At 35.0% G+C, this 12,423-nt stretch overlaps 1 protein-coding gene across 3 annotated transcripts in view; it reads right to left on the reverse strand.

Annotated features, from left to right (window-relative positions):
- Nucleotides 1–12,423, reverse strand: part of GRAMD1C (GRAM domain containing 1C) — a 63,341-nt gene that overhangs the window by 47,194 nt on the left and 3,724 nt on the right. The window contains exon 3 of one of the 3 annotated variants that reach the window (XM_087966410.1): nucleotides 707–868. The exons of 1 other annotated variant lie outside the window; for it this stretch is intronic. In XM_087966410.1, the coding sequence (XP_087822536.1) occupies nucleotides 707–814 (108 nt within the window). In that variant the 5' untranslated portion in view covers nucleotides 815–868. Of the gene's footprint in view, nucleotides 1–706; nucleotides 869–11,833; nucleotides 11,944–12,423 lie in introns of those variants that run through there. One more of the 3 variants, XM_087966411.1, reaches the window with a different exon arrangement.

Raw genomic sequence — 12,423 nt, forward strand, 5'->3', positions numbered from 1 at the left:
CTCCCTCCCTCCTTCCCTCTCTCTCTCTCATTTCTACTGACAATATCCCCTTTGGTTCAGCCATCATATATGGCAAGAGCAATGTGTTTACTTCCTTGCTGCACCTAAATAAAGGAATACTTTATACAAACAGTTAAATGTTCCCAACCTTCTGGGAATGCTACCCAAATACCATAGTTCCAAACCACAGTATTTGCCACACTTCACCTTAGGCTACCTTCTTCACCATAATTTCCTTCATCTTGAGCACTATGGACAAAAATCAGGATGGTACGTAAAGGGCATAGAGAATAGCTTTGAAGGACAGGAAGAAGAGATGATAAAAGTTCAAGGAGCTCAGGCCAAGGAAATAAGATGAACACAGCAAACATCTTAGACAAGCCTCCATCCCACCGTTCACAAATATAAAGTGAGAAAGGGAAAGCACATTCAGAGCTGCAATAGCTGTTACAATAAAAAGTAGTCCTGACCTACAGCACATGGCATTGCTTTCTTAGTCTGCTTTGCCTTGTTGTGCTGACATGCTCCAATCATGTTTGCTTCAATTCTCAACATTTATCAATCTGGTGAGGATTGGACCGCAACGATAACTGGAGGGTAATCCGTTTGTTGCATTTCGTATATTGAACTGACTTTTAACACCCAACTTCTTCCCAATCACTAATGGAAAAGTGTTTCAAGAGTTCAGTCTGGATGCTCTACTTACAGGAATTTTCCATGACTCTTCATTTCCCCAGAGTTGCTCTGGGAAGAGCAGTCTCTTAAGCAGAAGGTATTCTTCCTGTGGGGCACTGGCAGATAGAGGTCTGGACATTAGTGAGATTTGGTCTCCGTCTATGGCCTACCCTCACTCTTACTTGTGTAGAGACTGGAGGAGAAAGATTTTGAAACATTTCAGATTAACTATGCACCAATTGGACAAGAAAGAGTGTGACCAGGGAAAACAATGCTCAATGTAATCAGATACCTGTGTAATTAATTATTTTTCTAAGATGCAGATCAACATATTAGTAGTGCAGAAATATCATTCTTCACCCAGAGAAGCAAAATACTTGATGCTGAATTGTAAGATATGGACATCAGATGTTGAATAATATGAAGACAAGTAAAAAAAAAGGTTATATGTGTGTAATAATAAAGGAGAATGGGATATTCCTTCTGTATTAATATTAGTATTTTTTCTTATTAAGATTCTTACCTGTAATCCTGTGCTAAATGTCCCAAAGACATCATAATGTCTTTGGATTTGGGAAATTGATATTTTCAGTAGCTGCATCCAAATTAACTAATCCTCTCAAGGCAGAAACCTACTGTCCAAATGTGTTAATAGTGTGGCTGCATGGTAAATTCTTCCTACTGTATAGTAAGTAAGACTAGTAAGTAAGTAAGTCTTAACTCTAGAGAAACCTTTTAGCTTAGTTTCTTTGAATGTTTTTTAATGCTTCTCAATTTATATGCCCTATTTTTATAATTTTTTCCCCATAAAATCATACAGTTGGAAAGGGCCTGAGAAGTCATGTAGTTCAACTCACTTTCAGTGTAAGATCCGGTACAGCTTATCTGACAAAAGACTATCCTGCTTCTGTTGAAGACATCTAGTGAATAACTCATCACATCTGTGGCAAGCAGTTTCCACTAATTGACAGTGTATAGTCAGGATGTCTCTTCTGAACCTTCTCTTTGTAGTGATAACTTAATGGTTTTGATCTTGTTCTCTGAGGCAACAAAGAATACCTTTATTCACTCTGGTATACCAGATAACTTGAAGAGTTATAGCTCTCATTAGGCATCTTTTCTGTACACAGATTGAAGATTCTTCTCAGTGCTTGGTTTCTTCTGAATTTACTCCAATTTGATACTGTCCTTTTAGCTATGGTGCCTAGAACTGCAATACTATACTCCAAAGGGATCTGAACAAGACAAAATTTACTGGAAAAATTACTTCCTGTAATCTGGATCCTATGTTCTTGTTATTGCACCCCCAAATAATATTTGCCTTTTTAGTAACTCTATCATACTCTCCCTCTCACACACATACCTTACATATTTCCTTTTAATGTGTGAAACTTGACATTTTTCCTGTTAAATTCCATTCTATTTATTTAAGTCCACTGCTCAGGCCAGTCTTGATTTTTTTGGACATTATATTTTGCATCTGATATATGAGCCTTTCAATCTTACATGATCTGCAAATCTAGAAAAAGCAAAGCAAAGCACAGGACCCAGGGCAGAGAATTGTGGTGATCCACTTAATAATTCCTTCCAAGTTTAAGTAGAGCCAGTAGTGAATCAAGTGTGATTCTATCTAAGTAGTGTCATATTTTACTATTGTCTTAGCAAAAATATAAGGCACTCTGTTGAAGGTTTGGCTGAAGATCAGATATTCTGTGTCTATTTATTATACTATTGTTACTTTTTTCAGTAAATTCTTAAATATATGGAAGTCTGTCAGATTATAAAATCAACCTCAAGAAGGGGCAGATTGTAATGACTTACCAAACAAAAGCAATAAAGTTGATTGGGGGAGCTGGAGGCCAAAACTCATGAAGAATGGTTGCTGGAATTAGGTGTGTCTAGTCCTATGAAGAGAAGGACTAGGAGTAACATAATAGCAGTCTTCCAATATCTAAGGGGCTGCCCCGAAGAAAAGGAATCAATCTATTCTTCAAAGCACTTGAAGGCAGGACAAGGAGCAATAGTGGAAGCTGATCAACGAGAAATTCAACTTAGAATTAAGGCATAATTTTTGAAACAAAACAGCTGAAGTCATAACGATGAAAGCAAAATCGTCCCCCAGGTTCTGTCTATTTTGAGCAGGAGAAAGACATCACAACCCTTGCAGAAAAGGGAGCTTTTACTCATCTCACCCCTTTCCTTGCCTACCTTTGGGTGCCTACTGGATCAGGGACAACATTTCAAATTTCCAAGCATCCCATTTTATCTTAATTTTCTCTCAACTATTTAGTATTCCACATTCTTCCCATAATCTGTTCCCATTGCTACTTTGAATACATTACTCTTCATTGAAGATTGGCCTTATAAAGAGAAACCCCAGTTGTTATAAATCATATAGAAAGCAAATAAGGGAATAATGCTGAGGGAATCTTCCTTGACAGAATTGAATAGTTTACAACAGTATTTCTCAACCGTGGCAACTTTAAGGTGTAAGTTGCCAAGATAGAGAAAAACTAAACTGGTTGTAAAACCTTGCTTGTTCGGTAAGAAACAATAGAATATCCCTATAAGTCTGACTAGCAGATACCCATAACAGGAGAAGTTTCCATTGCAATTAATATTATTGTACACAGCCTTTGTAGAAATTAATCTTGGAGATGAAAAAGCCTTCAATTAATAGAAGTCTTTTATTTCCATACAAGTTCCTACATAAAAGGTTTAAATTAGCAGAATGATCCTTTTTTAAAACCCTTCAGAGATTTCCATCAGGTAAAACTTTCCCTTTTAGTTCCTTTTTGATATTTTAACCCAATATAGTATGAAAGGCAAAACATTCTCTCTTACTAATGGAGGATAAGCACCTGGTGGCTAGGGAACTTAATTTGGACTTAATTCTAATTTTCAAAATGCCATCCATTTCTTATTGTAGTGCATGATATCGGTTGCTTTAAGATACACATTCACACTGTGCTTCCTCATTCCTCTTCCACCTGGTGGGTGGATGTTTTGTCTCTTGGTTTTGTTTCAACCGGTCATATTCAGGTTCTGGATTTGACATGAGAAAATGTAGTGTTGAACACCGGCTTAATAGAGACTTGAATTCCATGGACCTTCCTACTTTCTAACCTTCAGGTAAACTTCAGCACCCAAGGAGCTCACAGTGAGTATAAATGAGCAGGCTAATCTAGAGAAGAATTCTATCTTTATTATGCAGCATGATGAAAATGTTAAAGAAGATGCCTCTAACTATTCACAGCTGGAGATTAGATTAAGAGATGAAATGTTGGCCCTCAGCAAAAGGATTCTTCCTGTTATTGAATTACATCACTTTCCATCCATCTTTGAATCAGCTGCATAGCACTGAAAGTTGCTGTCCCACTTTACTTGACTCTCTAGCCTCAATTGTTTGTCATGCATAGTCACTTGACTTTCCTCCAAAGTAAGGAGTGACAAAGTCTAACTATATTTTAGTTCTTGAGGTGGTTTTTTGAACAGTATCAGGATAAAGGGGGAAAAACCACTAAGTTTGTCTCACTCATGGGCTGGGGAGAAGATGAAAGCAGATAGAAAATGTTTCAAGACATGCATATATGGTACTTAGGCACCAGTGGCATCATGGTAATAGTCTCTGATCTGATTATTGTTGGCTATAACTTACTTAGCCCTCAGCCACAATAGCTAGCAAAGTTTTATAATTTCTTCCTATTGGGGGGTTATTTATAAAATCTCCAAATGTTATAATCCCTATAAATTAGTTGATGTAAAGAGAAAAAAAATATTCCACTCCATCCTTTTTGACAGTTAGAAAAATAATTTATAAATGTCCCTTTTTTCCATTTATCTAACCAGGTAAATTATGTGAATAAAAGCTTATTGGAAAATTGGATAATCTTTAAAATGGCACAAAATTCTTTGCCCTTCTTCAAAAGTGAAAGGTAGTAGGGAAATAAATCATCAATTTTGGAACTTGTCTACTTTCTAGTTTTTCAGGGGAACCATTACTAATTGTTCACAAAATAACAGATGACAGCATTTTTCACAGGGGATTTTAATGAGGCAGAATTCCCATTTTTATTTAAAACCCTACATGATGCTATCTTGTATGTGTAAGACAGGAAGAAAGGTAAATTAAAGTGAAAAGGCCTAAACATATTCAACAAGAAATCCTCTTATGTCTCTGGAGTGTCAGAATCTATCATAAACACAATTTAGTCATATGAGTCACATTCCCCTACGCCAACTGAATGTGACAAGAGCACCAGTTAAGTGTTTTAATGGCTGGTTGCTTAAGGAAAACATAAAAACAAGTTCTTCCAGATATGCCAACAAACTTTGTCCAGCTTCCCAAACCTACTATTTTCTTTGCATGATACAGACATGAACAATCTCAAGCTCCAGGCTCACATGTTCACACTCAGGTTCACACTCAGATGCCTTTAATGCAGAACCAAAACCCCATCTGTCCAGGCACTTTAGTTATTCAGCAAATTTAAAATGTAATAAATTTGCACCTTTAGCTTACCTATAAAATTATTAAACTTTTTTTTATAAATACTTGTATTTAATCACTTTTTGCCTTTTTATGAAAGTGATAAAAGGCATCTGGAAATAGCTTTTTAAACATGATTCACCAAGTCTTAATAAGTTAGTATTACACACAGTAGCACTGTTTTTATGACATAGCAATCACACTTCCTCCATAATATAAGTATCAGAAAAAAATCTCATTTGATTTCCCTACTTTATTTGCACAATAATTTGTATAAAGCCTGAATTTCATGGAATTTTCAAATAAGGTTTTTAAATGCATACATTGATTTTAAAAGGTTCTTTCTATAAATGGGACATGAGCAACAGTATGTTGGCTTACATGACTAATTTAGACATTTTAGCTCATACAGAATGAGTATGCTTGGATTGTGTTTATGGCATAATGGCCCAAAGCGGGTAAAACAGATGAGCTCATGTCATTCACTGGCAGAGAATGCTTTGTATGAGATAGGTCAAAATAAAGTTGCTACTCTTTCACTGTCCCATTTAAAGTTGCATGAAAATGTTTTGTTTATTTATTTTATTTGGTTTGTCAATTACTTACAAGATAGTAGGTATAAGTAAAAACATAGTTATGAATACATGGATACATATAAGAAGTTGATTGACTAAAGCCATGATGGGAGGTAGAAATCAATATTTATGAGTCCATCTGATGCTAATTTCTTTTTCTATTTTTCTGCAATTCCTGGAATGCTGCTTACATAAAGGGACTTAGTGTATCTGTGAGAGAAAGAGCATGCATTAGTCCTGGAATGCTCCTTTATTCATTAAAAAAGGGGAGAGAAAACATTGCCCTATCCATGTAATCTGATACTTTGCCAGCTCTCAGCATTTCTCAAATGGGGGGAGGAAGGGGAGGGGAGTTTGCCAGACATTCAGCAAGTTCCTAAGCAGTCCTAGAAATCGGAAGTCATATGAAGTAGACAGATATTCCATGATAACATATCTATGAAGTTGAGCTTGAAATCCAAGCTTTAACATGTTCCTCTTTAGATAGTGCGGATTTGCAAGGCTTCGGCAGGAATTCACGATCCTCCGCGATTCCTGCTGCGCTCGCCGCCGAGGTTCCTCCGATCCGAACGGATCTGGAGGATAGGGCTGCCCCATAGAGGCAGCCGAAGAGAGAGGGGATCTGGATTTGGGTTTGGGGGTATCGCAAACCCCCTCCTCAGCCGGCAAAACCCCTTTTTCCCAAGGCGGTGGAGCGGCGGTCAGCAATGGCCGCCACAAAGAAGCCTGCAGCCGGGTAAGATTTGTGCTGGAGGAAGCAGGTGAAGGTGAAAGCTTTGGCTGAACCGGGACTACAAGAAACCTCTAAATACCCTGGAAATTAAACCGTTCAAAGGAAACATTGTCTCCCAAGGAACATCGTAAAAGCGGCGAAAAAAAGCTGAAAGGGAAAGTTACTTTCTTTTACTCTCCCTTCCCACAGAAACAGCAGTTGGAAATCTGGAAAACCTGCTTGGGCATAGAAGGTAAACTTGAAATTTAAAGCCAGGGGGATAAAGGATTTCTGGACATTGGAATTAAAAACTTAAAATTCTTTTTATTTGTTATAAGTGGAAGGGAAGAGGTAAAGATTTATTTTAAGACTGTATTGAAGGAGACTGCTTTGAGTTTATAAGATCAGAAATAAAAGGTATTACGACTTCTAGAAGATTACTTTGGAACTGTGTATTTGAATTCTACCCTAGGAAGAGAAAATATAGAAAGAAGAAAGTGCTAAATGGAACTGTTTGTTTTGATTTGGTTTGCTTTGTGACTTTGGGATCTTTGTGAACTATTTCTTGAAAGATTAAATATATTTGGGTTGTTTTTAAAAAAGGGAAAAAATGGCATTATCTTTTGAAGATTTACAAATGGAATTTCAAAACTTGAAAGAAGAGGAACAGGAAGGCATGGGCTCTTCTGGATCTATTTTCCACTTTTTAGAAATGGCGATTTCTACCTATCAAGAAATACAACAGCGACAGGAAGACTGGGACCAAGAAGAAGAAGCCATCTTTAATGGACAGATACTTTTAGTGGAGGAAGAAAAGCGTAAGGGGGGTAAAGAAATGGTGAATTCAGGACTTAAAAAAGCAACCAAGAAAAAGAAAAATAAGATGAAAAATCGATATGATGTCAGAAAGCAACAGAAAAGAGAAATACAACAGAGAGGGAAGATTAAGAGAGTGAAACTTGAGAGATGGGGGGGGGGGGTCAAAAAGCCAGAATTGATAAGAAAGGAAGGGAAAAAGGAAAGAGAAGTCATAAAAGCTTTAAACAAGATGCCAAAAAAAAAGTTTTTTTTAGAGATAAGGGGTAAGATATAATTTTATAAAAATGATTCTGCAAAAGTACATAAGATTGTATGGTAGATATTAGTATTTGAAATTGAATTAGAAAATTAAAATATTACATGAATTAATAATGCATTAAAGAGAAGCTTGAAAATGTTTAAGATTTGATAATAGAGTTTAATTTACTATGAAATATTGTTTTTATTATATTATAAACTCAATATCCCTTCTTTTTTGGTTTTATTATTACTTACTAAATTTAATATTATTTGCTTGTCTTATTATTTTGAAATGTAGTACTTAGAATGTATGAAGCAGAATCAGTATGGAAAATATGTATTATTTTAAGTGTAAAATTTAGGGAAAAGATAAAAAGTTGTCATACTTTAACCAGTGGTTACAGGGAAAATATTGTATTAGAAAGGAAGGAAAAATACATGATTGAAAGAGAACGGACAAAAGATGCAAGTATAATTATTTAAATTGAGATGAAATAAATAAAATAGAATTAAAAGAATGAATAGAAGAGAGAAAATATATAGAAAATATAGAATGTTAATTAAGATATGAAATAGTATATTATGTGAGCACGAATTTGATTTATGTCTGTATAAAAAGATCTAACCCGGGGTAAGCCACTTCCCAAAAAGAAGTTTTATGTATTTATGTTTTGTGTAATGTTTGTTTATGTTTGAAAGGATGTTGGAAGAGAATTAATGAAATTATACATAATGAATATATATAATTTAAGGTAAAATAAATACAATTAAACAGAAGGAAAGGGAGCAGTAAAGAGAAGTTGGGAAAGGATATGAAGTTGAACAGATAAGATAAATATATATATTAAATTGTGTTTGTATAGAAATGTGATGAGTTGGAATTATCTTGCTCTTTAAATAAGATATTCTATGTGTTTTTTAGAAAAAGATATTTTATGTTACTACATCCTATGTTTTGTTTGCTTGTCTATGTGTTTAAAAAAAAAATTAATAAAATTTGTTAAAAAAAAAAAAGATGTTCCTCTTTAGATTTCTCTCACTGAGCAAAGACAAGGCAGGACTCCTGTTGATGTAATGAGGACAACCAGACTGTTCTCTTAGCAACAACAGAGAGGGTGGTTTGCACCTGCCTTCTGGGACGTTTTCCTGACTTTTTAGTCTGGTTTAGAGCCCTCAGTTTTCCTGGATGACTCTCCTTAATTCCCATTTTAAAACAAGGATGGCCACAATAGAGGAGAATGTTTGTAGCTTAGAGTTGAAATGTGGAATTGCTAATGCTCTCTGAGTATGATCGTTTTCTTGCAGTGCACTGATAATGTTACCTAGTTTGAGTAATGAAACATCTGCAAGAAAATGACCAAGCTCAGAGAGCACGAAGGAGCCCTCAAGGATAGCCTCAGCCTTCTGCTGCTCTACATCATTAGTTCTTTTCTAAAATTCTCACCTTTAAAATCCTATTATTAAATTAGGAAAAATAGCTGTCTACCCCATAGCAGAATTAAAAAGCTTTTAAAGCGCAGAGTATTTACAGCAGGTGACACTAAAATCTTACCTTCCCCGATTTCTAAACATCCAAAAAAGCTAAATGTATATCAACAGACATTTTACACTGACTTCAAACTTGTGTATTTTCTGTATAAATACAGTAGGTTTGGAAAATCCATGCAAAATCTTCAATTAATCTTTTTGCTTTCCCATCACCCACTATAGAATATTCACCCACCCTGAGAATATTCAGGTGGAAAATGTCATGTTATCGCTAATAATAGACCCTAACCCTAACTCTAACCTTATTTTCCAGTTTATTATCCCTAATATTGAATCAATACTATGCATTCAGATAAACATAATTTATACATTATAGGTTGAATATTAAATCTCACAATTTCTCAGAGTTTTTGCCAACTATGATACATTAAAACAGTTTTAGATATTTATCAGTCTCTAATTATCTAAAATATCAACCTCCAAATAATATTGCCCAAAATGCTATATTTTCCATCCCCATAAAAAGTAATAATATTAAAAGCTTCCTCTAAAATATAAAAAACAAAACAACATACAGTATACTCTCATAAAGATCCTGGTAAAAAAAACAAACCTTATTCAGGACTGACACCAGAACATTAGTAAATTAGTACCAGGTACACTTGTTGGGTAAGGTGAATTTTGAGGCTAGTAAGAAGGCTCTGTCCCATCCAATGTACTTCCAATGACCCGACAACAAGCTGAATCTCCCTTCCTCATTAAAGAAAAATAGCTGATACAGAGTCATAAGATTTCAAAGAACCTACCTTGAAAAGAGAAACAGGTCTTCTAAAAGAAAATCAGCAACAAATCCAAATATCCCATTACATAAGCATTAGATATGATATGCGCAGTGGTAAGCATGTCAATGTTCTGGAGGCATGCTAAATACACATAAGAGTTGGGAATATATTGTTCTTTTTTGTTTGTTTTTCACCGATTGACCAGAATTGCTTTAAGGAACAGCTGGGCTTGCCATAAAACAACATAGTGTTTACAGCATTAGGAACTGACTGCTTTTTATGTTTTAGAATATGCAGTCAGAGATTAACATTCATAGGTTTATTATGAATCAATTATAAGAACATGCAGTAGTCAGCACCTATTCACCTGGCAAATGTTATAGAAGCATCTAATTAACATTACGTAAGATGAAAGAAATTAACAGTTTGCTACAATTAGACTGAGTTTAAACATGAATACTGTATTTTTAATGAGGAATGTTAGCACCTGATCTAAGTCATGCTAGCTCATTTCCTTCAATCTGTTATTTTATGACCAGTCTAATCATCAGCCACATTGTCAGGCAAGAAAGGGAATAGAAAAGAAACTATTCCTGATTATTTCTTGACATCTCTTTGGATCAACAAGGGCAAGGGAGATAATCAACATGAGGCATGGTTTGGTGACTTATATGGAGACCAGAACTTTGCATTCTTGTTTCATGGTACTAATGATAACATGGACAACAGTTAAATACTTCTAGAAGAATAAGATGTTTGCAAGGGAAAACACAAATATATAATTGGCCTTTAATAATTATCAAATGTATCTTTTATATTTTAGATAATCAAGAATAATGATATATCATAACTTTAGCCTCATCAACATTCATAGTTTTAGACAAGATAAAACTATCTAAGTAGCCTCAGAAATATAAATACACACATATATACACACCAAGCAGAAGACTTGGCTTGTCACTTATTTCTCGTGACTATTTCAAAACTCTCTTTTGAAAATCCGTATCTGTTAGTAGGTTGGCAGCATTGTCTCTTTCTAATTTCTAATGGACTAAACCACAGTAAGTCTCCAAGGGAGCAATTATAGTTTTATGGAAACCTTTAAAGACAGTCTGGCCTACCACTAGGACTTAATTAACAATTCTTGTTCTTCCTTTCCATACAGTTATATTGGATAGCTGAAAACAATGTTCCCTGTAGAATATCTTCCTAGTATTCCATCCAAGAATCATCATTATCAAACATGCAAAATTAAACAAATGTCTTATTAGTCATGCTAAAATTCAAGTTGACTTCAAAAGTATAGGCAGTTTTTTCTGAGTAAATGCATTCAAAATTTTGAGAACTTGTCAGGGGTATTTCACAAAATGGCTATCACAGAGCGGATGACTGGTTACAAAATATTTACTACTAAAAACTGTCTCCTCTATGATATGTGCATTCCACCACTCTCGCTTACCTCTGATTTTCTGGACAAAGCATGTGTTGCAACCATTTTTATTTTCAAATTGAGCTGATGTGTCCCATCAAGTGGATCTCATAGCATTTTAGCAAAATAAAAGTAATCTTTGAGATTAGTATATTGTAGCATGCCAGCTTCCAATTATTCTTTAAAAAATCTTTTAAAAATAACACTGCTATGCAGGGAGCTTGACTAACATTGGGGATGTATAGTATATCCAAACCAGTGTTTCTTAACCTCAGCAATTCTAAGATGTGTGGACTTCAATTCCCAGAATTCCTCCAGCCAACCACTAACTCTGAGAATTGTACATATATATTGGAACTGCTGGGGTTGGGAAATACTGCTCCAAACCATCCTAGGCCCATGACCGCTACACTGCAATCCCATCTAGGAGATTGCTTTTATTTTAAAGAATACCGGTGGTCTCATTTATGCATGTTAGCCCAACATAGCTTAATTAAAATGCCCACCTGCCAGGAAAAAAAATACTAAAGATGAGGAGCTTCCATAGATGGGAATTTCTATTAATTCTCTAGCATCATGATTTCAGAAGCCTAACAGTACTCCCATACCTGAAGGTTTGCTTACCTGTAGCTTGGATTCAGGGAGTAAAATAGTTCTTACTGTTAGTCATCTAATTCCAGTTCAAGAGCAACTGTGAGATGCTGAGAAACAAGCATGGGACTAAATCCCAAATTGCAGCTGATTCACTTCATCAACTCGGATAACTCACATAACTACTGACTCAGATTTCCCATGCCCAGAGTATGATTAATAATTCAAAGTCTAATCAACAGATAGCTTAGATAATTCTTCTATGCTTGGAGCAGTTCGGCGTTTGTATTGTTAATGCAAACAGATCCTGGGTATTACATAGTTTACAAAAAAATACATATTTTAAACTTCTTGCCATCTTACAAATGGAAATCATTTTGAACTTACATTTCAAACTAAACCTGACATTTATATAATTACGATTTTTTAAAATATAAATATCAGGGCTAGGAAAATAGAATTGGAGTGCTGAGTTAAGAGATTAACCTACTGCTTATTAAACATACATAAGATAATATAGCCTATTCTGTAATAATAGTAGTCTATAAGAAGTTTCCAATTTCAGTAAAAGATTTTTGTCAACAGATTTATAAATGCTTAAGTATATGAAACCTATGGAGTCA

The sequence above is a fragment of the Notechis scutatus genome, chromosome 5 (genome assembly GCF_049901735.1).
Source record: "Notechis scutatus isolate UNSWTSFEM ecotype Mainland chromosome 5, rNotScu1.2, whole genome shotgun sequence".
NCBI lineage: Eukaryota > Metazoa > Chordata > Lepidosauria > Squamata > Elapidae > Notechis > Notechis scutatus.